The following is a 23,792-nucleotide window of genomic DNA, read 5'->3' as shown; positions in this document are numbered from 1 at the left end:
CAATGAAGCCGGATAATTTCTCATCATAAACACATGCATTACAAATAAGTAGAATGAACACATTCAGTGAAATTGCAACTTTAACTACGTTAGAAATTATAAGTTACAATTTAGATTACATTTTTTAAGTTGGTGCCGATTTAGGACGCGAACAATTTTTCACTTAATTTTAATTTTCGCCAGAATACGCCGAGACTCCTAATTAAATAACGATTTTATGCAATTTAATTAAACAGATGCACTTAAGCGAGCAACAAAACCTCAGACGGTCATAAAACCAGTTCATTGTGGATATTTTGCGAACCAGTTCCGTATCAACGAAATATTGGAACATAACCGATCCGCCTGTTTCGTTCAGCCGTTTTTATACGACGCGTCCTTCGACGCGTCGTCCTCAAATTTCTGGTTTAATAATTTTTTTTTTATAATCACAATATTTTAGACTTAATTTTATTCCTAGAATTATGTTATATAAAGGAAATTTTTGTTTAACCACTTATTCATTTATTTTTAGTTAACCTTATTTGTATTTTAAAATTAAGTAAATAACTTGTAACTATAGTTTCAAGTGGTTTTAAGATGGTCTTTAATATTTAAGCACTGACTTTATTTGAAAGTTCCCTTGTTAAACAATTAGTATATTTTGAACAATTAGTTATTGTAATCGGTTAAAATAAAATTTTATCAGAATGTCGTCAAAGATTGAAGAAATTTACTTTATAAATTAACGACAGAGGCATTCTTATAAAAACTGAGAAAAACTTTTTCAAAAATCTAATAAATAATTCGTAAGAGCATTTCACTTATTTTACAATGATGTACACAGTTTATTTGTCCAATAAAATAATGCATAAATTGTATATTTACCTAATCTGGAACCTTCAGCACCGTTGCGATCTCCAAACTCTGCGAATAACATAATTTAATCAGTATAGAATAGAAAAATTAACACATAATAGTAACATTTTTTTTTATTCAGATTTTCGACTCGAAATAGATAAATTATCCACTTCAACTGTCAAATCCATTAATACATCTCAATAAATCATTTTAACTGGTACAGACACACCTTACTTGTATCACGGAATGTCGCCGAGAATCTCTGCAGATTTTTAAAAACGGTATATTCAATTTCATAATTAATAAAGGCAATAACAATCAAGGCAACCATTTTTTTTATGCAAACAAGTTTTGCGCTGCCCAAGACATAAACTTAAATCCTATTGTAATCCGTTAACTTGCATATTGTTTTTTAATGGAGTTCCGCGTTAAATATTCGCTAAAGCGTGACATAATAATATTGGCGGCAAGTGTTAGGTGAGCATTACACCGTTAAAAATGGTACGAGATTGTATTTTTGATGACTAACAGTGAGATTAACTCCAACAATAATAATTGACATCCAACGTTTATTTCGATTTTGCATATCAGTGGTTCTCCTTTAATTAACGCCCGTAAACTATACATCTGTGTTATTAAATCACTGCCAATTTAAGAATTTTTATTACACGCCGGTAAGTGGGTCAAACACACATTGCAAAGCACGTTTTGGCAAACCTCTCGATTGAATGAGGGAGTATGCATTTTCAGATTTGAAGTCAATAACATGTGTACTACATACCGTAGATGGTTTATTTAATATTATTGAAGGGTTGCAGTTAGTAACAAACGTGGTAGGTCAACGTCTAATTTATTTTCCGCAGGTTACGGCCAAAGAGTTCACCTTAATCGTAATCTAGATTTATCGGTTAAAAACGCTAGAACTGTCACCGACAATGAAGAGAAATACTGAACGTTATTTATTGTATATCGAACATTTATAGGCTAACAAATATTAATCTAGGAAATTCAGACGTCTCTATTGTGCATGGACTTTTTAATCTACATGATTATAGAAGGCATCCCACAGAGGAACACCGTATAATTGAATCAACCGTTTACATTTTAATTACGATGCGCTTAAGCAAGTATTAAAGAGCTGAAATAAATTGATTACATCTAAATAATGTGTAATTATATAAAATAGTTCAAGAAAATTATGATTCATTCGGCACAAGTATTATTCTCATGAATGATTTATTCTTGGACCGACTACATTTAACTTAAAATTAGACCGGCAACAGTATTTTTATTAGGAAATATAAACTGACTTATGAATTTTACTCAAAATTAACATTTTTAATCCTGACAACTTAAATAATAAGAAACGACCTGACTCCACATAAATCACATTTCTCTGGACTAATTCCAGTTTACACTACAGTTAATTTAAAAGATTTTTTTTCAATTCATTATTAGATTTCGAGGTTGTTTCTTGCCACCCAATGTCAGGTAACATAAAAACACACGTATCTTAGCTCCGGGTAATGAGTTGGTACATAAAAGGAAACGAAAGAGTAATTGTAAATAATATAAGATATGCTTAATGTTTAAAATATTTATATCTTGCTGTTTATACCTTCGAGAACCGTTTAATGCAAATGGACTGTGCAACGTGTTTTGCAACTTGTGGAGGATCTTGTAGAATCTATATTTAAATTTGTGTTTCCCTCTAACGCTTCTTGTTATTTGTAATAATTAATAATCACTAGCAATTTTGCCATGCATTGTGCTAGATAATAAATTGTTCAGTCGTCTCATATAATCACATTTATTTGTATTCCACTGATATTCACAATTAGTTATACAAGAGATTGGTATAGGAAATTGTGAAAGTCGAAAGCGAAACAACAAATTAATGTAAAATATGCTTTAGAATGAAGTTAACTTATTAAATAATATCTGTTACAAATTGATCACCAACTAATTAAGGAATAAACATCATTCATTCACATCCAGTCTGAATATAAAAAGTTGAGGTAGATTAGTCTAATGCGTCGTTTCCGTTATTTAAAACATAGAATTATAAAACAATTGCCATGACTTTTTACTGGTCGGCAATTGAAAAAGAAAACGTCCACACATTCAATATCTCCTAGCCAAACGACCTTTTTCTTTTGCGACTTCAGCTCGTGTATATTTTGATTTTTCTTCCTTATAATTAAACATTGCGAAGTCCGTTAGTAACAGTGAACGTTCGCAAACAAAGTTGCCAGTATTGATTCCTAATTCCGGGATCCATATACATTGATTTTCAGATTTCTCATACGGATGGTAAGAGAAAATGTCAAGCTAAGTTTGCAAATGACTGCCACTGAAAAGCGAAATTTCGGTCAGACAGCCTGATTATTGGGATGAAATCCTCACATGAATTTCATACCCACACTAAGACGTCGCATTCGTTCTAATTTCGTAATTATTTCTCTTTGCTTGTTGAAACTTTGCCAGTTTTACGGTATTGTAACAAAACTTCCGCAAACTAATACGGCTCCAGAAAATATCAACTCGATGTCAAAAGCCACACTCTTGTCTTTTACAACTCACCTACTAATACGGATAAGTACTTGGCACCGCCAGCATAATAAATTACTTTATCATTGATACAAATTAGAAGCGAGATGTTCGATAAATAGCACCGTAGATATTTATCTGGAACCAGTGACATGTCTTCATTCGCGGGAAATAAATTACGTCTTTAGATTCGCCTCCTCGTTCGTCGTCTCGTGTGTTTTAGAGCCGCCGACCGGACCGGACACATTGTAGTCATTCTACAAGGGTTTATGTGTGTTGAATCCTGATTGCGCCTTTCATTTCATAGATACTGTTATGATCCGGAAAGCGTCGTCGTCCTACACAGGGTGGTTCGTTAAACTGCCATAAATCATTTTATGTCGGTCAGTAGAAATGTAAGGCACCCGTGCAATATGGACGAAACATGAGAGCTGAAGTAGCTCATAAATTGTTTGCAATAGAAATTTAAGTGGATATAATTAAATAAGGAATTCTTGTTGTTTTAACAGGTGCAACAAAAATTTTTACCGAGTACATTGTCATTACTTTGAGCCGTACAAAAATTTAAATATCGCATCTGAAAATTCGTCCTTGGGCGATTCCCGCGTTCAAACTCCAAATGGGCCGAAATCGTTGTTGCGTGCGATGGTTTTGCAATCATTGACCATCTCCAGTACGATGTTAATATCTAATATTCTTTTTATATGAGAACAAAATTCAATGCGACAACGGAAGATTTACTCAAGTTTGTAAGTTTATAAATGTTGTCCAATAATTAAATCACTTCAGCATTAGTCTATAAGAATTCTAGAGAAATTAAAGAGATCATCAGGCCTGAAAGACAGTGAAATGTGATTGATTGCAGCGTGCCGTGTGTTGTGAGTGATTGGTCCGGCTACTGGAAGTCCGCAACTATTATAACGTACGCCAGCAGGAATGAATTCGCAGCGCTCGAATACCTCATTATTTAATTAATTAGTACTCGTCATACTTATTATACGCATGTTTATTTTCTATAACAGAATCGCTTCTATTGGAGCTGGATAAACTAGATCTACAGGTTGTTTGTTGACAATTTCTTATGTACATGTGTTAATATACCTATTAACTAGAAATATATTTTATAATATCAACAATGTAACTGGTTAAACTTAATTAATTAATTGAAGTTTAATATTACATTTTACAATTAGAAATAATGATGAACTGTTTTGAAAATCTACCTATTCTGTAAACGATTATGTTCATTAATTTATAGACAATATTTTAATTTAGTTTGTCACATTTCTACAAATAATCTATGGATTTTGTATTTTATTATACATTTTTATGATCTCCTAATTCATGAAGTATTCAAATGCAGTTAAGTGTTAAGAATGTTAATTATCATCCGTATCTACTCAACTTAATTAAAGTGCATAATATTTTTTTTCAAGAAACAAGTGTAAAATAGGAAACACTGCATGTTATAAAAGACGTAACCATTATAACAAGCCCGTAAATTGTTTATAAGCTTAATTCTTTACAGCATATAAAATAGACATAGAACTGCACTTTTGTCCCGACCTCAACTATAAAAACTAATAGAAAAATAAAACATAAGAAATTGCAGACAACAAAATAACTAATTGCATTAGCCCTTTCGCACAATCATTGTATATAATTGATCACTTAAAACGAGATCTTGTGCCCAATTCTAAGTTGATATAGCTACAATGAAATATTGCATTGCCGCAGGGAGAACAAATAAATAAACATGTGGAATTGTAGATCTCAATGGGTAATTAACCTAACAACGGTTATAAGTGAATTCAATTATGCCAGTGCATATTTCAAATAACACCCAGTGTTTCAATTATCGGACGATAAATCGCACCGGACCAGAATTTATTTGGATCTAAGTTTGCATCTCACCTCTCGGTGAAAATGTGTATGCGTGGGAGGCGATTATTTATGAATTACTTGGCTAAACTGCAACAGTATGTGACTAATATTATCTACAATGCTTTGGCATGGTAAAATTGTTACACCCCACGATCCTAATAGTCTGAATTTTTTTCTGAGACTTACTTTTTAGTGCATTAACCTCGGAGTGGAGTGATGAGTCTGAAATATGCACACGTCAATCGGCGTGTGAAATGTGCAATTGCACGATGTGTGAAGTCAAAATTGGAAAGACGGTTTAAAAAAATAGATTCATAATTTATGAATGCAAGTTTTTTTAAAAAAAAAAACCGGCTCGGATTGTTTCTTTTCTTACGTGTAATAGAAGTTTAATTATCTATTTTTAACGGATGTGGCGTGTATGATAACAAATAATTGTGATGTTTATATTTAACGGTGCAAATAATCATATTGATTTCTGAATGTAAATATATGACAGTGCAACTCTAGCCTTTTCTTTCCAGTTAGCACAAACAAATGGTAAGTAATAGTTTAGTATTTTATTATCGATGTAGTAAATATTAAGTGTGGTCTGGAATATCGATTACATCACAACATAGCAACAAATTATTATTTATAGCTCTTGCAACCTAAGGAATTTTAAGTATTTGTCTGCGCTGGAAATAAAATTAAGATTTATGTCAAGTTTGTTTTACCAAACAATTTTCGAAGGATGAAAAGAAATAAATACAATTTGTAATAAGATAAAAAACAACCCAAATTAGGTATTTTCTAGTGACAACTAAAAATCCAATAAATCAGCCTTAACGAAGTTAAATTTTAACTTACTTTTGACCTCAAAGAATTATTGAAATATATTGTGGACTATAGACTATTATTAATATTACTGTAAAATTGATTACCTTTATGTCAAATCTTCCAATATGGGGCAAATATAATAATACATAGACTTAGTGATATACGTTGTTCATGACCCCCCAGTCAGTGGCAGCGAAGGCAATTTTGCGAGAACACTTCAGCAGTGAATGTCTCCAATTTGTGACAATTTTATTAAATTTAGATTATATATGTTAAAATTTATTCAGAAACAGCAGCACAATGAAAAAATCAATTGAATATTTATTTATTAAAATTTTTTCAATGCAAATAATTTAGTATCCGATTATTTCTACGCATTGTGCAACTCCCGGTGGACATGCCATATCATAAATATTTATAAACGTCGCCGTCGTTTATATATTATCGTAAACTTCCTTATTTATAACACTGAACTTGGTTATGTGTGGTAGTGTACTGTTGCTGGATGTAGTTTAACATGTACGAGCAGCTTGTGATTTGAATGAAAATTGCGGCTTTTAGAATGTGGTTGAGTGCGGATTAAAAACCACATGCGGCTTGAGGTACGCAATTATTACAAATCTTCTCATGCGTAATGAAATGATGGATAAGCATCTGAGGATGTTTGAACGATCATTTTTATTGTCAGGGTAAAAAGAGGAACTAACGTACATTTTGGGAATAGTAATGCTTAAGTTAATGGTAACTGGAAACGGTTTTATCAATTTGTATGAAAATGTCGACATAAATCTGTCTAATCAAAGTTTTACATATGTATAACATAGTTTGCTAGTACTAATCGATTAGGCATTGAAATTATTTAAAATTAATCAAATACAAATATTCACTATTTATTTACCATTCAGTTTATTATATTTAATTGATCACGTTGTAAATTTGTTAGCGGAAAGGTTACATTTTAATAATTGTCACATCAGTTTTAATCAGTTGGAAATACGGTTTTGCAGTAATTTAGAGTAATAGATTAATTTGAAATACGACTCATAAATCGGGGTTCATTTGCACTGTTCTGAAAATTCGTCCCCACACTTGTATGTATTTAAAAAATTGGTCTGCACTGTGTATATTACTTATATTAGCGAAAAACTGATAACATCTATTTATTTATCTTCCCTTCCAGAATGTTGTTTTTATATATATATTTTTATTTGATTGAAGATATGGAGACACACGTATTACCAGAGATTCCTTAACGTTTAAAAGTATAAAATTTAATTATACGAAAAAATTTTAATTAATGGTCATTACCAAAAACATATGTTATTTATAATTTACATGGCGAAAACAAGAGGATCCAAACAAAGTAATAATTTCCAACATAATCGATTATACATTTTTTGGTACAAGTATGGTAACATTTTTATGTACCCAAATTATTGTGTAAAAACAATGTATCTAGATATAACAACAAAAATAAAAATACACCTACATTTCTATACCAGGCTAGTCCGAAAGTTTGATGCTGTTGCTGCTTTTCCCGAATTCGTCAATAGAATACGAATTTTGTGCCAATTGCGTTTAAAATTGAACTCTAGGACTGGCCTGGTGGCGGTTTCCCGACGACCGTCGTGTTTTAAAAACAAAACAATAAAAATAAAAACGGCACTCACCGATGGTGCCGAAATTCGTGGCAGAAGGAACAGGTAGATTAGGTATGAATTTTCCGTCGTCGATCGGTGCCGGATTTGAACAATGTGATGAAGCCGACGAATCGCAGTCATAGCTACGCTCGATATTTATTAACGGCGACGCTAGACCTTTCCTCAGTTCCGCTATTTCGCTAGTTCGCTTTCTGATCAGAGCTTCGTCGTGAATTCGGGCTCTTCTAAGGGCCCATTGCGTTTCGATAGACCTGCTACTTTGCAACGCACCTGAAATTGATAAACACCAAATTGTGTTTTTGGCGTTTGCTTTTGAGGTTCACGGTGTGGGTGGTTCATCAATGGGACGTCCTTGACACGGAACATTGTCATGCTTGCTTTCTTGTTGTTTTTGGGGCAGACACGGTGACTTCGTGGTGTCTGCGTTTTTAAAATTATCGATTTTGACGCTTACCAATTATCTCGATAATATTTGCTGATGATGAACAAGTCATAGAACACATTATGTGAATGTCATCTCAAGCATTCCTTGTCAAGAATCATCTTTGATAAACCCTCTGATTTTCTTTAAAAATGCTGTTTTTAAAGATAATTAATTACTTCATCAAGCAATATTGTTTTAAAGGTTACCAATACACTTATAACACATACATAATTTAATTAAAAAAAAGGGTATATCTAATTAAATGTGCATACATATGATAGATATGGCAAAAACAAGAATAAACGCAATAATTGAATCAGGTAGGTGACCTTTCCTCCAACTCTTGATATTTATTCTTCCTGCAAACAACTTGTGGCAGGACGCACCGTTACGAAAAAGTTTCAACTTTAGCCTCGAAGTTGTAAAATCTCATTTTGATTTAATCTATTTTTTAGAAAAATTGTTTGGAAATTAATACCTCACTATCAATGTACTTCTTCATTGAGATAAGGTTCGATATTTTTCATAAAAATTATTTTATTAATAAATTTATACATAACTTTTCTTTAACTTAGGCTTTTGTTTCTTAGGGTTAATTAAATGAATTTCATTTTCTGATATAATAAACAATTTTTTACTCAACTTAACTTAGTTAAATAATTAATATTCACACACTGAATCTAAGTAAATAATAATAATATAATCGATAATTAATAATACTAATATTTTTTCTTGTATCCTGTAATATTATTTTAATATTAACTTCAGAAACAAGTGAATAAAATATATTTAAAAAAATTAGAAACCACTTAAGTGGTAATTTATATAATAATATCGTTCATTAGGAAGAAAGCTCATGCTTTATTATTTTTTAATAATTGCTTTCATTATATAAAAATTGAAAAATTTAGAAAATAATTTGTTCTTTTCAACCGCATGCACGGTATGTATTTTAACAAATACCAAAGTAGATTAGTTGTTGAGTTTATGTAAGATATTAGTTTTGGTAACTTTTTTTATGAAATTCAACATATTTAGAGATAAATATAGGTACGCTCCGCCTTGATTAAATAATCAAACACTACGAACAAATATTTGATTTAGGATGTCTGTTAATGCTACCGCACTGTGCGACTGGTGGCGGGAATCTGACTGTCGGCGTTGCAATATTTAGTAAGTGGTCATCTCACGAGCTGTTTCACACTCGCGTACCTTTCACGTCGATTCTCTCTTGTACACATTCTCGCGAATTTACGAGACCCAAAGAGGCGATATCATCAAACAAATTACAACATTAGATGGACAGTGAATCGGTGAGATTTATCATCGATGCTGTTTTAAGATTTCGTTTATTGTTTATGCTTCTTTAATATACAGTAAAATGATTAGTACATATCGTTGCTACGATGTGGCGACTGTTTGTTTATTCAATTAAGGATGGCCGTAAAAAAATCGTATGCGTGCCATTAGCCATTACAAAATTGTTCAAATTAAAAGCACACATTTTAAACACAAAGTCGTGATATTTACATTAGATTTTCTTGCAGTTTGACAAATGAGCAGTTAATCTCATTCATAATGGATTACATGCCGTAATTTATTATGGCTAAAGTATTAAATCACTTATTTGATCCTTTAAGAACGTTCTTACTTTACCGCCAGCCGCATATCACTTATCGCACTGACCTTCTCGGTTGCTTGACATTTTCTCGAAAGAACTAATTAAAAGCTCATTCAGCTCGGACGTAATTGCTCTTAAATAATGTGTTTAGATTCGTGAATCCAATAAAGTGTCGGCAACTATTTTAATTTTTATTCAATCTCATTAATGATAAATAATGGTGGAATTCTTTTGTGCGATATTTCAGCAATTTTATGAAATTCAAGTGAGTCAGGTAGGTAACAACCGGCCGAATGTATGTCGAGACAACTCAATAATTTGGATCGAGTAGGTGAAAAGAGGGCTGACAATCACAAACATCTTATGAAATTGGACAAATTTAATAACAATTATTTATAATGCTACTGAAACAAAGATAAAGCACAAAATAAAACGTTCAGTTAATATTTTAAATAACGATTGGAACAAAATAGACCCTAAGCTTATTAATTAGTGACCGTATATCTTTTTATGAGTTAAATTATAAATGCATAAATAAGGTAGCCGATTCTACACCTGTCTGCGGCATTTCCTAAAGATGAATGGCCAGTGCTTTAAGTTTTAATCGTCGTTGTTTTTCTAGATTATCTTCTTCATAAGGCGTGATTAATACAGGTGTAAACAAAATTAAGCAATGAGTGAGATCCGTATACTTATTAATCTGGTACTGTAAGTGCTTAAGTGGACTTAACTGTACTCTGCACGAGGAGAATTATCAATCATCAATCAATCGGTAGCAATAAACTAAGGCAATTTTTTAGTAACCGTTGGAATATAAAACTAAATTGTATGGAAGGTATGCAAATATTGCTTAACCGTAGGGGGAATTAAAATTTCAGTATGACGGAAGACGACGAATCTCCGCTTGGATTTAAAACAGATTGATTTATGTTAAGTTTCAGTGAGCGGTGATTGCGATGATATAAGCAATTTATATTTTATAAAAAATCATATTTTAATTTGTTTCCGCTTTGTATTTTGTATTATAATATAAAACTGGGTAAATTTGATAATAAGATATAAAGGTAAATTATGTATTGATATCTTCAAAAACCCAAAATTATTTATTTTCAAAAATTCCCATAAAAATATTTTTTTCCGAAAATTTATTATACTGCAGTTCAGTTTAAGTAGCTTATTGTTAATTATTATAAGTTTTTTTCTCGCAATAAATATTAATTATCATAATTGCTATTTTATTTTATTAAAAATATAATTGTTTGAGCAACAAAATGTCCATAAAAACTTAATTTACTCACGACATGAGAAAGTATTTTATTATTTTATTATGCACAAGTCGAAAACTGAAACAATAATTTAATCTTGTGAACTTGCCAAAAATATCTTAAAAATTATATTGACTTTAATTTTTAAATTGTATATTTTTTATTTTTTGTATTTTTCTGACACTACAGGATTAATTAAAGGAAATATAATAAGAAAACAATTAATTTTATACAATGATCGATTCAAATTGATTAATGGAAAATTAATTTATGATTTGAACTGAACGCAATTAATATTCATACATTTACGAAAGTATTAATTATCTAGGTAATAAATAATTAACTAATTGTAAGTTTCTGAAGTTCGCATTTGTATTATTAAATGACATATTTAATATTTTAATTAACACCAAACACTAAAAAATAATTATCGCAAATTAGCGCCAATTATTTATGATAAATTATAATTTATCAAAAATAATTGGAAATAAATAGTCCTTGATAATTATGGAGGATTATTTTTTTCCTAATCACGCTTAAGTCAGCACCTCGCTATTCTAATATTATAGTTTAAATGAAAGCAATCTTGGAAAATATTCACGAAGAAATTAAGAGACCACCGGCGACATATAGAAATTGTATATCAATTTCAAAACAACTATATTATAATATTACAAGATTGAATTCCAAGATATAGGGGTATCATTGCAAATATATAAACGTTGAGGCACTGATAAATGCCAGCTTATCACTGTAAAAGTTATTTCAGTAATTTAGCACCCGGCAAATGGTAGATAAAAATATATATTAAATAATAATGGACTAGATAGATACTCATAAAACAGTATGGCAGCGAAAGAATAAATTAGTTGTGTGGAAACAATAAAAACATTAATCAGAAAGACGGACACAAAAGGAAGAAATGAAAGAATTACCTTTATATTCAGAATAAACAGAATGGCACTCACCAACTGTGCCGAGATTAGCAGTGGTGGTAGATGGAATAGCAATAGTAGGAACGATTTTCCTGACAACCCCGGTGGGAGGATTGGAGCACTGCGAAGAGGCCGACGAGTCGCAATCTATGCTTCTCTCCGCCGTGTTCATCGATGGCGACGGACTCTTGTCCAGGATCCCGATCTCCGGGTTCCCGTTCCTCATCATGGCCTCGTCTTGGGCTTGGGCCCTTCTCAATGCCGTCTGCATGGCCATGACTCGCTGCCTCTCGGATGTCAACCGGCACTTCTCGCACTTGCACGTGCGGTACATGCAGTAGCGCTTGTGGCCCTTGAGGGCGATCTTTTTGCGGTGGTTCCTGCAACGGGCGCAGTTCGGCGGCGTTCTTGGCGATGCCGACGTGCTGGATGCGTTAATGTCCATCTTGGATTCGTACTCTTGTGTGTCCGACATAGCTGATGGAAGAGTTATTCCGATCTAGTTAGCACAGTTCACTGCACTGAGCACTCGAGTTATTATTATTTGAATAATTAATTTTCGTTGTCACCTAGTCGCTTAGTACCGATCGGAGAACGGGGACTGGTGGCAAAAGTGAGGTAAATGGGCCGCAAGCAAGCAACAGGTTTGCAAAAGACGCGGGATGTCCCGAGCCGAGTGGATGAGATGAGGTTTGTCTGCATGTGCCGGCGTCGGACGGTGGATACGTGTTCGGATTCGGAGTCCGGCTGAGATGCACTCCACTTCCTCGCGAATTCAACTGTCAGTCCTGCAACGGCAACGTGAAGTGAGTAGATGCATTGACGTTGCAGCGCGGGGCAAAGGGTACATCATTTACGACTTGGGCGGTGGGGGAAATGCATGTGCGGACTGCAGTTTAGAGCCGTGTTTTATGCGGTAATAACAACGGGAAGTGAGTTTTGATGGCAGGTATTCCGAAGTAGTTTTGTTGCAATTGGGCGAATACCAGCCGGTTATATTAGCCGTTTATGATATGATACTGTGTTCTATTTGTTATATTCCCCTGCATTGTTGTTTATGGTTCATATTATGACCATGTTCTAGTCTACGCCAGCTATACTAAATTTTCTATTGTCTTATTTAGGTATTAAATTTTCGGAATTTAATATATCGCAAACGTGCCCATAAATGTTCACTCCTATTCATGGACAATCCTTAATTAACCTGCCAAAAATGACCAACCTCTCCAACCATCCTCCGGATTTGCATACGAGATATTTAAATGCCCGTTTTATTTAAACCCAAAATAAAGTCGTTTGTATAGAATTCACTTATATCGGTGATTCACCGGTGCGATTGTCAAGAAAAGGAAACAACTTCGAACGATCTGGATGAGCAGCACGTCAAGAAATAATTCTATTAATTAATTAGAAGTATATATATATATATATATATATATATATATATATATATATATATATATATATAGAAACACAACAATAAAATAGCAAATGAAAAATACAATATAAAAACAATATGTGATATTAATATTTCAAGAAATTCTTGTGGTACTTAATTAACTTTTTATATAATGCAAAACTTAAGACAAATCACATTATACATTTGTTCAAATACTAAATTAACTGATAGAAGCTGTTTTAACAGTTTAAAAATGTAACGAAAAAGGTTCAGATTCATTGGAGCAAGGGTGTAAAACATTTTTTTATGCAAATCAGACACATATATAAATTATAAAGTATTCTTTTAAAATTTGTTTAAAATTTAATAAACTTCAAATTAAAAAACTATAAAACTTGTGTAATAATATTTTAAAATTTTTAACATTGGTTGAATCTAGTCGTAATGATCTAACATTTTTCGCGGATAATTATCGCTTGTCATAGTTATTTATAATATGTAATAAAATTTATTGTCCAGAATTCTTAAAATATATTTTTTTTTTTCAAATCATTGTACACTGATTAATTTCATAAAAAAATATTATATATATTTACAAATAACTTTTTTTTAAATACATTGGTGGAATAAAGTATGGAATATTTTTAAAAATTGGATTGATGATTTAATGATATTAAACAAATTTGCTACCCTATAGGAGCAGTGACAAAAAATTCCTTTTGAAAGATTACAGAGACTAGTAGATTCTACGACCAAAAGATGCCAAGCAGTGATAGAAGTCACAAAATATGGAAATATTTGAGTTATTGTAAATTTTTTATGAATATTAATAAAATATTCCATATTTTTTCCCAAATTGATTTTTTATTTAAAGAAATCATAATAATAAAAACGATTGTAATCAATGAACCAATCATGAGGTAAAATAGATTTGTTCTGATCTGCAACAGCTTAGGGTATTTGTAACAACTAAATAAATATTCCATACGTTATGTCATTTTTTACGAAAATTAATTCTTGTCATTAAAATTAAAATATTCTAAAATGGTAAGTTTAATAATCAAAAGGCTTTTAATGTGTACAAATGCATTGGTTATAAAAAAATAAATTTAACAATCAAAAAGCTTTTGATATTTACAAACGCATTAATTATGAGAAAAGAAAATAATAATTTTTAACTAAAAATAAATCTAAAATCATCCTAAATGAATTGGACAGTAAATTAAATCTAATAGGTGTAACTCGTAGAACAAAAATTGATTTCAAATTTCAGTAATATTTTGCAAGTTAGTGGAAAAACAGCAGTATGAAAACCTATAAATAAATACAAACTTAGTAAAAACCTAAACATAAAAATATTTTATGAATATTAATAAAATATTCCATATTTTTTCCCAAATTGATTTTTTATTTAAAGAAATAATAATAAAAACCCGTGAATATAATCATTGTAATCAATGAACCAATTTTGAGGTAAAATAGATTTTTTCTGATCTGCAACAGCTTATGTCATTTTTTACGAAAATTAATTCTTGGCATTAAAATTAAGATATTAAAAAATTGATTCAAATTTCAATATTTTTTTGCAAGTTAGTGGAAAAACAGCAGTATGAAAATATATAAATAAATACACACTCAGTAAAAACCTAAACATAAAAATTTCCATTTCATATTTTGGAAATAATCAATTAATTATATTTATGTAACATGTCCAAAAAAGTAATTGAATATTGAAGCATTAAAATATTCACCATTAAATTGATTTACAAAAACCGTGGATAGTGGATATTGCAAATTTCCCTGTAATCAAATTGATAATTTTTCTAGACACATCAAAGATTATCGGCGGTAGCGGCGTCAGTTTAAGATAAAATATCAGACAGCAGAGCACGCCTTAATAATTTAATTTCAGAATTTGAATTATACATGTCACACAGTGTGTGATCGATATCGTGTGAAAATCAAATGAATGAGACATAAATAACAGAATTGGCGAAACATTAGTGAATGTAAAAAGTTGAAAGTTTCACTGTCACCCTAACAACGGTGTATTTTCAATAAATTAACAACAGCATTTTCTTAAAGTTGACATTAATGAGTGGATGGGTTTCTGATTCAGGTGGTTTTAAGCAATTATAATTAGTTAATTACTAATTAGTCAAGAAAGTAACAGCGTGCGTGTGTTTGCGAAATGTTTCTTCAATTATCTGCCTTTATCCAAAACTGCACTTGAGGAACGGTTGATAATTTTGATGGTAAAAAACACTTTTTAGGTTAGGTCAGGAACTAGGGATCGTAACCGATGTAGATACTGATATTTTTCAGGCATGTAATGATAATTATTAAAATTATTACGAAATGATGGATAATGGGATAATGGAATTTTATGGTTAAAGAGAAAATTAGTATAGCCGCAAAAATGTACAATCGGGAACATATTCTATTACATTAAAAAAAAACTAAACAAATATTTATGCCTCTTCCGTTTAAATGTGAATTATTTTTATTAAAAACAGTTACATAAACAAATAATATTTCCTAGATTGTAAAAATACTTAACAAGTATTACATTTGAAAAACGCTGGTAAAATATAATAGTAAATAAATAATTATAGCAAAAAGTAATTGACATTGATTTAATATTTTAAGTACACAACTAGAAAATATCAAATTTTTCATATAATTATATATACATATCTATTGAATTATTCAAATTATTATCTTAAATAGAATTAGAAATTACTTTATTTTATATTTCTTTATAAATTCTTTTCATTTATATTTTTTATATTACGTTCAACTGACATACATAAATCATGTAAGTGATTTCATCGTAATTTTCGGTATTATAGATTTCATTCATTCCATAAGTTGATCCCTTTATTGTTTCTTGCGTCTGATTCTCTTATTTTTGTCACATGTTATTGCATGAACTATTAAAAACAGTGCACAATGAAAAATTTACCATCGGGTCATGAGTCGTCTTAAAAATGCTAATAGTATAATAAACTTTTGTATGTATCTCAATAAAATATTTTACATAAAGTGTTTATTATAGCTTAATCCAAGTGCCGTCGTCTAAGAGGTGTAACTAACATGCAGAACAATTGAAGTCGTAAAAGTTGGCATAAAGGGGGACTTTTAACTTGTACCGCTCTTTGTATTAAATACATGTGAACTAATGTTGTCATTTTTTATGAATGATGCTTTACGACTTTTCGGAATTCGATCAAATCTGTCATAAAACACACTACATAAATTTCGACAACTAAATGACCTCTTTTTTTCCACGTAACGAGACGCAAATTTATTGGATTGTGTTCGGATAAAATCTTTCCTTGTTTAGTTTTTGTAATCTGCCTATGCGGTTAAATCAATATATAAATATGCAGATTACGTTTTAACTTTTGACTAATTATACTTATTATGGATAAGCTTTTTCCTGATCAATTCGAAAGGGTAATTAATAGTTAGTAATTAGCTTATCAAATAAATTAACCAAGACGTTGAACGCCGAATATCAATTAAGGGAGTTGAGTTAATTATAAAAACTTGAGTTAATTAATTTTTAAATGTAAAGTATTCCAACATGAGTGTTCTTACTCTTCTAAGTTAATTACCCTTTATTACATACATACTACAATGAGTAACAGTTATTTCGATTTTAGTGTATAACGGTTAAATTTATCAAAATAATTCGTATTTTTATTGTTTTTTTTTTATTGCAACTTCATAAAAAGGTTTTGTGAATATTTTTTATCTAATCTATTAATTAAAAAGCTGTTGAATTTTTGAAGAGTTCCATAATAAGTTAAATACGTATATGAAGTACATATTTAAAGAAACATTTTAAGATCGCGTATATCAGTTGTAAATGTCTATACTAAAAATTAAAAAAAAATTAATAGTACACTCAACTAAAAAGGTGCCAATAAAAAAGATATTGAGATAACAAACACGAAATGAAAATTTATCCAACTGATAATTTTACAATGAGGATATAAATTAAAAAAAAATAGTTATCATCGAGTGGCATTTATTTCATTTCAATACACTGATTATTTTCGGAGATATAAATTATTTAAATTTTAATAGAGCGCGTGCTGGATGTCGGAGTATCTACTGACGTCATCCGTACTCATTGTGCCTCTTGGAAAAGGGATTTATACTGGGTCAATCTCATAACTTACCAAAGATGGTTCATACAATGCTAGTTATTTTCGTTAGAAGTTCGCGGTTTGAAGGCCTCGAGAAAACCGCTAAATCTACATTCTACTCACACCAAGGATAAAATAGTTATGCTGCAAAGTAAGATGTTTCTGTACAACTTTTAAACTAATTTTAATGTGTGAATGTAATTGCGAAGAAAACATGTTAATTTATCTTTAAGTGTAATAATAATTCAAGAAGTAATATCAATTAATTTTGTATTTCAATTTACCTCAAAATCTAACACATTCAACATATTTTATTATCGCTTCGTACTATTTTTGTCGTAATTTCGTATTCTTTGGATTATTTATAAAATATTTTTGTTGGTGGCATAAATTTAATATCTAATATATATTATAGAATTATTATATCCTTTAGTTTTTGACATAATTAAAACATATTCAGATGTACAAATTATTGCAAGTTCTGCTGGCAAAAAATAGGGGATGTTGCAAGTTCGGTTAAAAGAAGTTTAAAAATTGTCAAATGTGTATTCTCAAAGTTGATTTTTACATAAATATAATAAAATTCAGCAGCGCCTTTTAAATGTGTAACAAAAAATAATTTATTAAATTTAACTACAAAATGAAAGACTTTGAAAATCGGTTCAGTATCTGAAAGGACCACTTCTAGCTTCCACAACAGCTTAAATATGATGATGCATGCTCCTTCATCCCTTAACTACAGAAGTGAGGTAGGAGCCGGTTCGTGAGTATCTAATGCCCTTTGAACAACATTCTACATATGTTCGATGGGTTTCAGGTCGGGTGACATCGATGGCAAAGGAAGATGAGACATTTCAAGTTCCCTCATCATGTTTAGAACACTTCGTACCCTATGAGGCTGCACGTTGTCGTCTAAATTCTGGAATTCCGGTCCTACCTCTTCGGCTCTTCGGAAATGGGGTTGACAATGTTTGCGATCTTCTATACATTTCACTATTCTATGTTTCCATCACAAATGTACAATGGCGTCCGGCGAATTAGAGCGATGCTACCCCAAACCATTATGGAGTCACTTCTAAAAGCGTGATCTTCTTGGACAAATCTGCGATGCATTGGAAAATTTGTTGGCCACCACGTTCTAAATTGTCTCGAATCATTATGCAAACCAGACTTGGACTCATCAGAATATAGCACGGCGTTCCATGCGACCACTCAATGTTGCCTGTCTCGTGCCCACCACACACCCTTTCTTGTCGTTAGCGATCAGTGAGGGGTACTCTTCTAAGCGGTCTTTTAGACACTAAACCGACTTCTCTATGCGTTTTTCTTTGCCTCCTTTCAAGTTTGCTTATCACACCATCGTTATCACAACATCGATTTGGCGCATACCACCCTGAATCATACCAAGTGCCAACTTGTATGATTCGGGGTAAATAATGTAAGGGCATAATTGTGAACCGGACGACTCGGGAAAATAAGAAAAGTAACTAAAATATTTAAATCATTTAATAGTAATAAGGAATTGTTGTGAATTTTTTTATTATGCGATATTTACACAGCATATATTTGAAAAAATAACAGTCTTGAAACGTTCACCTACTAAATATATATATTAAACAAGAAAATTTTAAAAGTATTCGATTAAGCTAGCGAAAATTCAGTTTCCCCTATTTTTTGCTGGCAGTTTATATGAGCATCGATGACGCTCACAAGGGCTTCGCCGTTTCGAGTGCTGGAGAAAAAATGCAACAGCGATATGAAAGTTAGATCTTTATCTTCAAATTAAACATTTAAAAAAATCTTTTATTATCTCATTAACTAGTATATACTATAAATTATACGAATGAACTACGTTTCCGTGTTATATCTAACGGTTATATTTTATTTTCTAATAGTAAACAATTAATTTATTGATTGTTAAAATATTTACTTTTCATAACGTGAGTTATAACTAATATAAAGTATTTACAGTAGTGTATTTATTTGATGAAATTTTTTAATTCTAGAATTAGTATTTTAGGTAACACATTTTGATTTAAAATTGTAAAAAATGTTGAGTGAATCTACACAAATTGCAAAGAAAATTTTAGTAGATACAAAAATTTATTTTAAAAGAAAAGGGCACTGCTCGAAGAAAGTGCTTTACAAATTGATATCACTAATATGAAAATCTTATCCTCTATATAACAAATTAAGGGCTGTATTGAGTTTTTCACTCTTTTCTTATGGTCTTGTGATACTTGCTGATATTTTTTGTTAAATATAAATGACTCATAGAAATTCTTGCTTCGCTAGCAATCTTCGCATCTAATAAGAAGATTAATATTTATTGCTTGATAATAGTTAAGTTAAAGAAAATGATGTCAATATTTCTTATAATTAGATTAAGTTTACTTATTTGAAAAATCGCATTGATTAAATAAAATATTCTTATCAAATAATATTTAGATGACTTTGACACTGTAGGGATATCATAAATTGTTTGAATTTTCAACCTTAATAGAAAGAAACACAACATTTTAGGTGAAAAATTTAAATTAAGTTATTGTCACACACAAATATTAGTTTTCTAAATTATTTTCCTTATGTTTACATCCAAGTGTTTTGAATACATATGAATGCATTCATATTTTTAAAACACTCAAAAATTGGGACAACTATTACTTTTATATACCTAGGTGATTTTAAGTAATAAATAGCAATACATCTAAATATTGGAAATAATTTTAAATAACTTTAGCAATATGAGATCGGGCATTATCCATTTAGGGTACTAAGTTGAGGTCTAATAAAAGTTAAAGGTGACATTCGCAAAGGCACCCCATCCAATCGCAGCTGTTTTCACTTTTCTCCGTGACACCTTCTGTCACGTTCCTAACTACAATGCATGACCAAACAATGTTTGGATTTATTTGGAACTCCAACCACATCCCAAAATTGTCCTTCTGTACTCTACTCTACACTACTTCAAGCTATGGAAACTGAAATGAATTCTTAACGGTCTCTGTATAATACAAATTTGACACACAAAAATTGTACGTTACAAAAACTCTTCGACAGACTGTAAAATACATTAAATGTTGTTAAAATTGAGCTACTTATTATGTTATTGTTGATAGTAATTAAAAAGGATTTTAACATTTCTTCCAATTAGAGTATATTGTTTAATAGTGAAAATGTATTCTTACCGAACGATATACGATAATTTTGATGTCACTAGTGTCGAAAATTAGATCGCTTTAGTTGTATTTTCAAATAAAATAGTGAAAAATTCATTTTTTAGTTAAATATTTAGAATTTGTTACGAAATAATTACAGTTACCATTAACTTTTAATGGGCGACCTATAACGCCATTGTAAGTATTTAAGAAACAAATTTAAGAAGTATGAGGAACAACAGAGGAATTAAGTAATTAACTTGAGAACCTCCCAATTTTAATATTCATCAAAGGAGTATTTCGAATGTTTCAGCAATTACAATTTGAATTTTTTTCCTATACTTTGTTTCAGATAGTTTCGAGTTTCATTGTGGCAAATCAATTTGATATGGAAGCAAAATTACGGTAAGTTTAATTTATCTAACGGAGGCGTAATGGTAAAATTTAACATTGTTGAAATATCTTTGAGTATGCAGCGAGTTGCGAATTCGGCAATTAATATAATTTTACAGACAAAATAATACATGTCTTTGTTAATAACATTCGAAAGGCAAAGAGGATGTTTGGAATTTGTCAGGATATAAAGTTTATTTTATGTTAAGCTAATATGTGTTCAAACCCGTTCACAAAATTTTTTAAAATTTCTTTTCAAAAAATTTTGTGAACAGGTTTGTGTCCAAGGTGTACCAAATTATATGAATATAAATATGTAATTTTTTAAAATTGGTGATATTTAATAATGTCCTACATTTTGCGTAGTCATCAAGGAAAATTGTTAAATTAGTCTTTAACTGAATTAATAAAGAATAAAACAAGGACAAATGCGACACAATAAAATAAAACAGTTTTGAATCTATTGGTCCATTTTATTACATTAATAATATGTTTTCCATATCTATATATCTACATTTTTAAATAATTTATTTGAATAGTTTCAGAATTTGAAACTGAAAAAATCGATTTAACATTGATATTATTATTATCATTTTAATAATTTTATAAGATTTGTCGTGCAAGCTCACATAATCATGCGATAATTAGACTGATGGGCTGTGGAAGTTCTTCGTTGATGTTGAAACTTTTATGTACCTTATAAATTCACCTGATAATGCCAACTTTCATTAGCGAATGTGGTTGTTGTGTTATTTTTTTATAAGAAATATCATAAAATACTCTTTTACTGTAAACAAAAGCTAGTAAATAAAAACTATAAAATGCGCTTTAATGTAATTGGACCAATAAATTAGCTATTGATTGGAGGGTATTTTAAAGAACAGTCAATATGGTTGGCGGTATTGAAAATTTAATGGTTTTATTTTGCAGTGTGGCAGTTTTAGACGGGCATTATCAAACAGATAAATTTGCTTGGTAAGGAGAAGAGGCTGCTTTGCCGCTAGTTTTATATGAAATCCATAAAAGCTGCTACTTTAAATTAAAACAAGTAAAGATACTTACCTTGATACCCAAGATATGCTATCAACTCACAGAACCTACCTACATTTAAAGGTTTTATGGCCGAAAATTTATAGCCTATAAACCAATTTTATTGGCTAAGTTTTATTATTTAAGTTCTTGTATTTTCATGTCAGCAATTGAAAGCACAGTTTTTCTTATTATGTAATAAAATATTTTCTTTTTGTCCACATAAAAATATTACTTCATACTGATCAAGTTATAAATGATAAATTCTTCCATTACGTTTTACTGGCTAACTTTCAAATTCAGCTACAATAAAACTTATATATTAATTTTAACGACCCATTTTATGTCGATTTTATAGTTCTAATATCAAAACCTAATATTGAAAAATTCTATAACAAAAAATACAGGGTCTAATAAACTTTTAAGTTTATACCACCAAACACTGCTCTGTCTGAGTTCTTCAGAATAAGTCTGAAATTTTTCACCATACATTCATGTAGGTGTTAACACACAAAATACCTACAAAATATTATCAAATACTTTTTAGTTTTTCTTAAATTATAATTTACTATTTTCGTTGTTGTTAAATAAAATATTTGGTTTAACTTCTTATTGTGGTTTCTATGCGAATTTTACGGGGCAGCTAAAAGCATCGAATTTACGAATCACTTTACTAATGTTCAATCGGAATCATGTTTTGGAAAATAAGGGATCTACAAAATCTTCCAAATTAGAATTCAAAATAGTGTAACCTATGGGTAAATTAAAAATGTCTTCTTATGTGAGAAACATTAGTTTCTGGTACTACAAAATTGCTGAAATATTAAATAATGGAGAAGAGATTACGTCATATTTTCGTTGAAAACTATTCAATACTTATTTTTATTTCATAAAATCACACATTACAGACTTATCAATCAAACCCTGTATAAAATTGTAATGTAATTGTATTAATATTAATGTAATTTTCTTTATATTAAAACCTATTCCACGATTTATTTTTATAAATGTCACATATAAAAAAATATTACAATAAGAATTTCTATTAATTTATATGTTCAATATCACTTCATAGACAGCAATATTGATGCCATTGTACTAAAACCATTTATAAGTATCACAACTCAGCAAATAACAAAATAAAAAAATTTTAAATTAATTTTTTTTTTTTGAATAATTATAAATATTTTATGGAGTACTTTTTCTTTCCATCTATAACAATTTCGATCTGTTTTTTAAATATAAGAAATTGTTTTTGACTGTTTACCTTTGTCTATAAACTAATATGAAAATATTTGTGTTTTGTAGTGATTTTAATATTTTTGTAGCGTCTGTTTATTGTACATAAATTTAATTAATAATCATTAATTATAGTGACTTTGTATCTAAAATTATGTAATTTATTCTATTTCTAGATTTTGTATTTGAGTAAAAGGTATTTTATTTATATTTAGTTTATTCCGATCGCAAAGCTTTCACATTCAAATTAAATGTAATTGAATTTCCTGTTTACTAAATGTAGAATAATTTTTTAGACCCCACATATAAATATATTGAAAATACATTATTTCTATCAAAATTTCAGAAAATAGATTTAAATATAAATTAAACTAAACAAAATTTTTTGGCCGAGTTTACAAATGAAATGAATGGTTGT

General features: G+C 30.1%; 2 protein-coding genes across 11 annotated transcripts in view; one reads left to right on the top strand and one right to left on the bottom strand.

Moving 5' to 3' along the window:
• LOC109594657 (protein doublesex) overlaps positions 1-12,773 on the bottom strand; it is an 81,630-nt gene extending 68,857 nt beyond the window's left edge. For 4 of the 9 annotated variants that reach the window (XR_007547093.1, XR_007547092.1, XM_049961981.1 and 1 more), the window contains exons 1-3: positions 12,000-12,773; positions 7,764-8,024; positions 868-906 (exon numbers count right to left, since the gene is read on the bottom strand). Coding sequence is in view for 7 of the 9 variants with exons in the window: in XM_049961981.1 (XP_049817938.1) it covers positions 868-906; positions 7,764-8,024; positions 12,000-12,474 (775 nt within the window). In the remaining 2 variants the exon portion in view is untranslated. The remainder of the gene's footprint in view (positions 1-867; positions 907-7,763; positions 8,025-11,999) is intronic. The other 5 variants (XM_049961982.1, XM_049961983.1, XM_020009916.2 and 2 more) reach the window with 5 other exon arrangements.
• LOC109594497 (hemicentin-2) overlaps positions 5,676-23,792 on the top strand; it is a 300,510-nt gene continuing 282,393 nt past the window's right edge. Inside the window, exons 1-3 of one of the 2 annotated variants that reach the window (XM_049961988.1) lie at positions 5,676-5,814; positions 21,066-21,118; positions 22,037-22,081. The gene's annotated coding sequence lies outside the window, so the exon portion shown is untranslated. The remainder of the gene's footprint in view (positions 5,815-21,065; positions 21,119-22,036; positions 22,082-23,792) is intronic. The other variant, XM_049961987.1, reaches the window with a different exon arrangement.

Source organism: Aethina tumida, chromosome 1 (assembly GCF_024364675.1).
Source record: "Aethina tumida isolate Nest 87 chromosome 1, icAetTumi1.1, whole genome shotgun sequence".
Classification (NCBI taxonomy): domain Eukaryota; kingdom Metazoa; phylum Arthropoda; class Insecta; order Coleoptera; family Nitidulidae; genus Aethina; species Aethina tumida.
The sequence above is the reverse complement of the archived record's forward strand: the minus strand, read 5'-3'. Positions and strand labels throughout refer to the sequence as shown.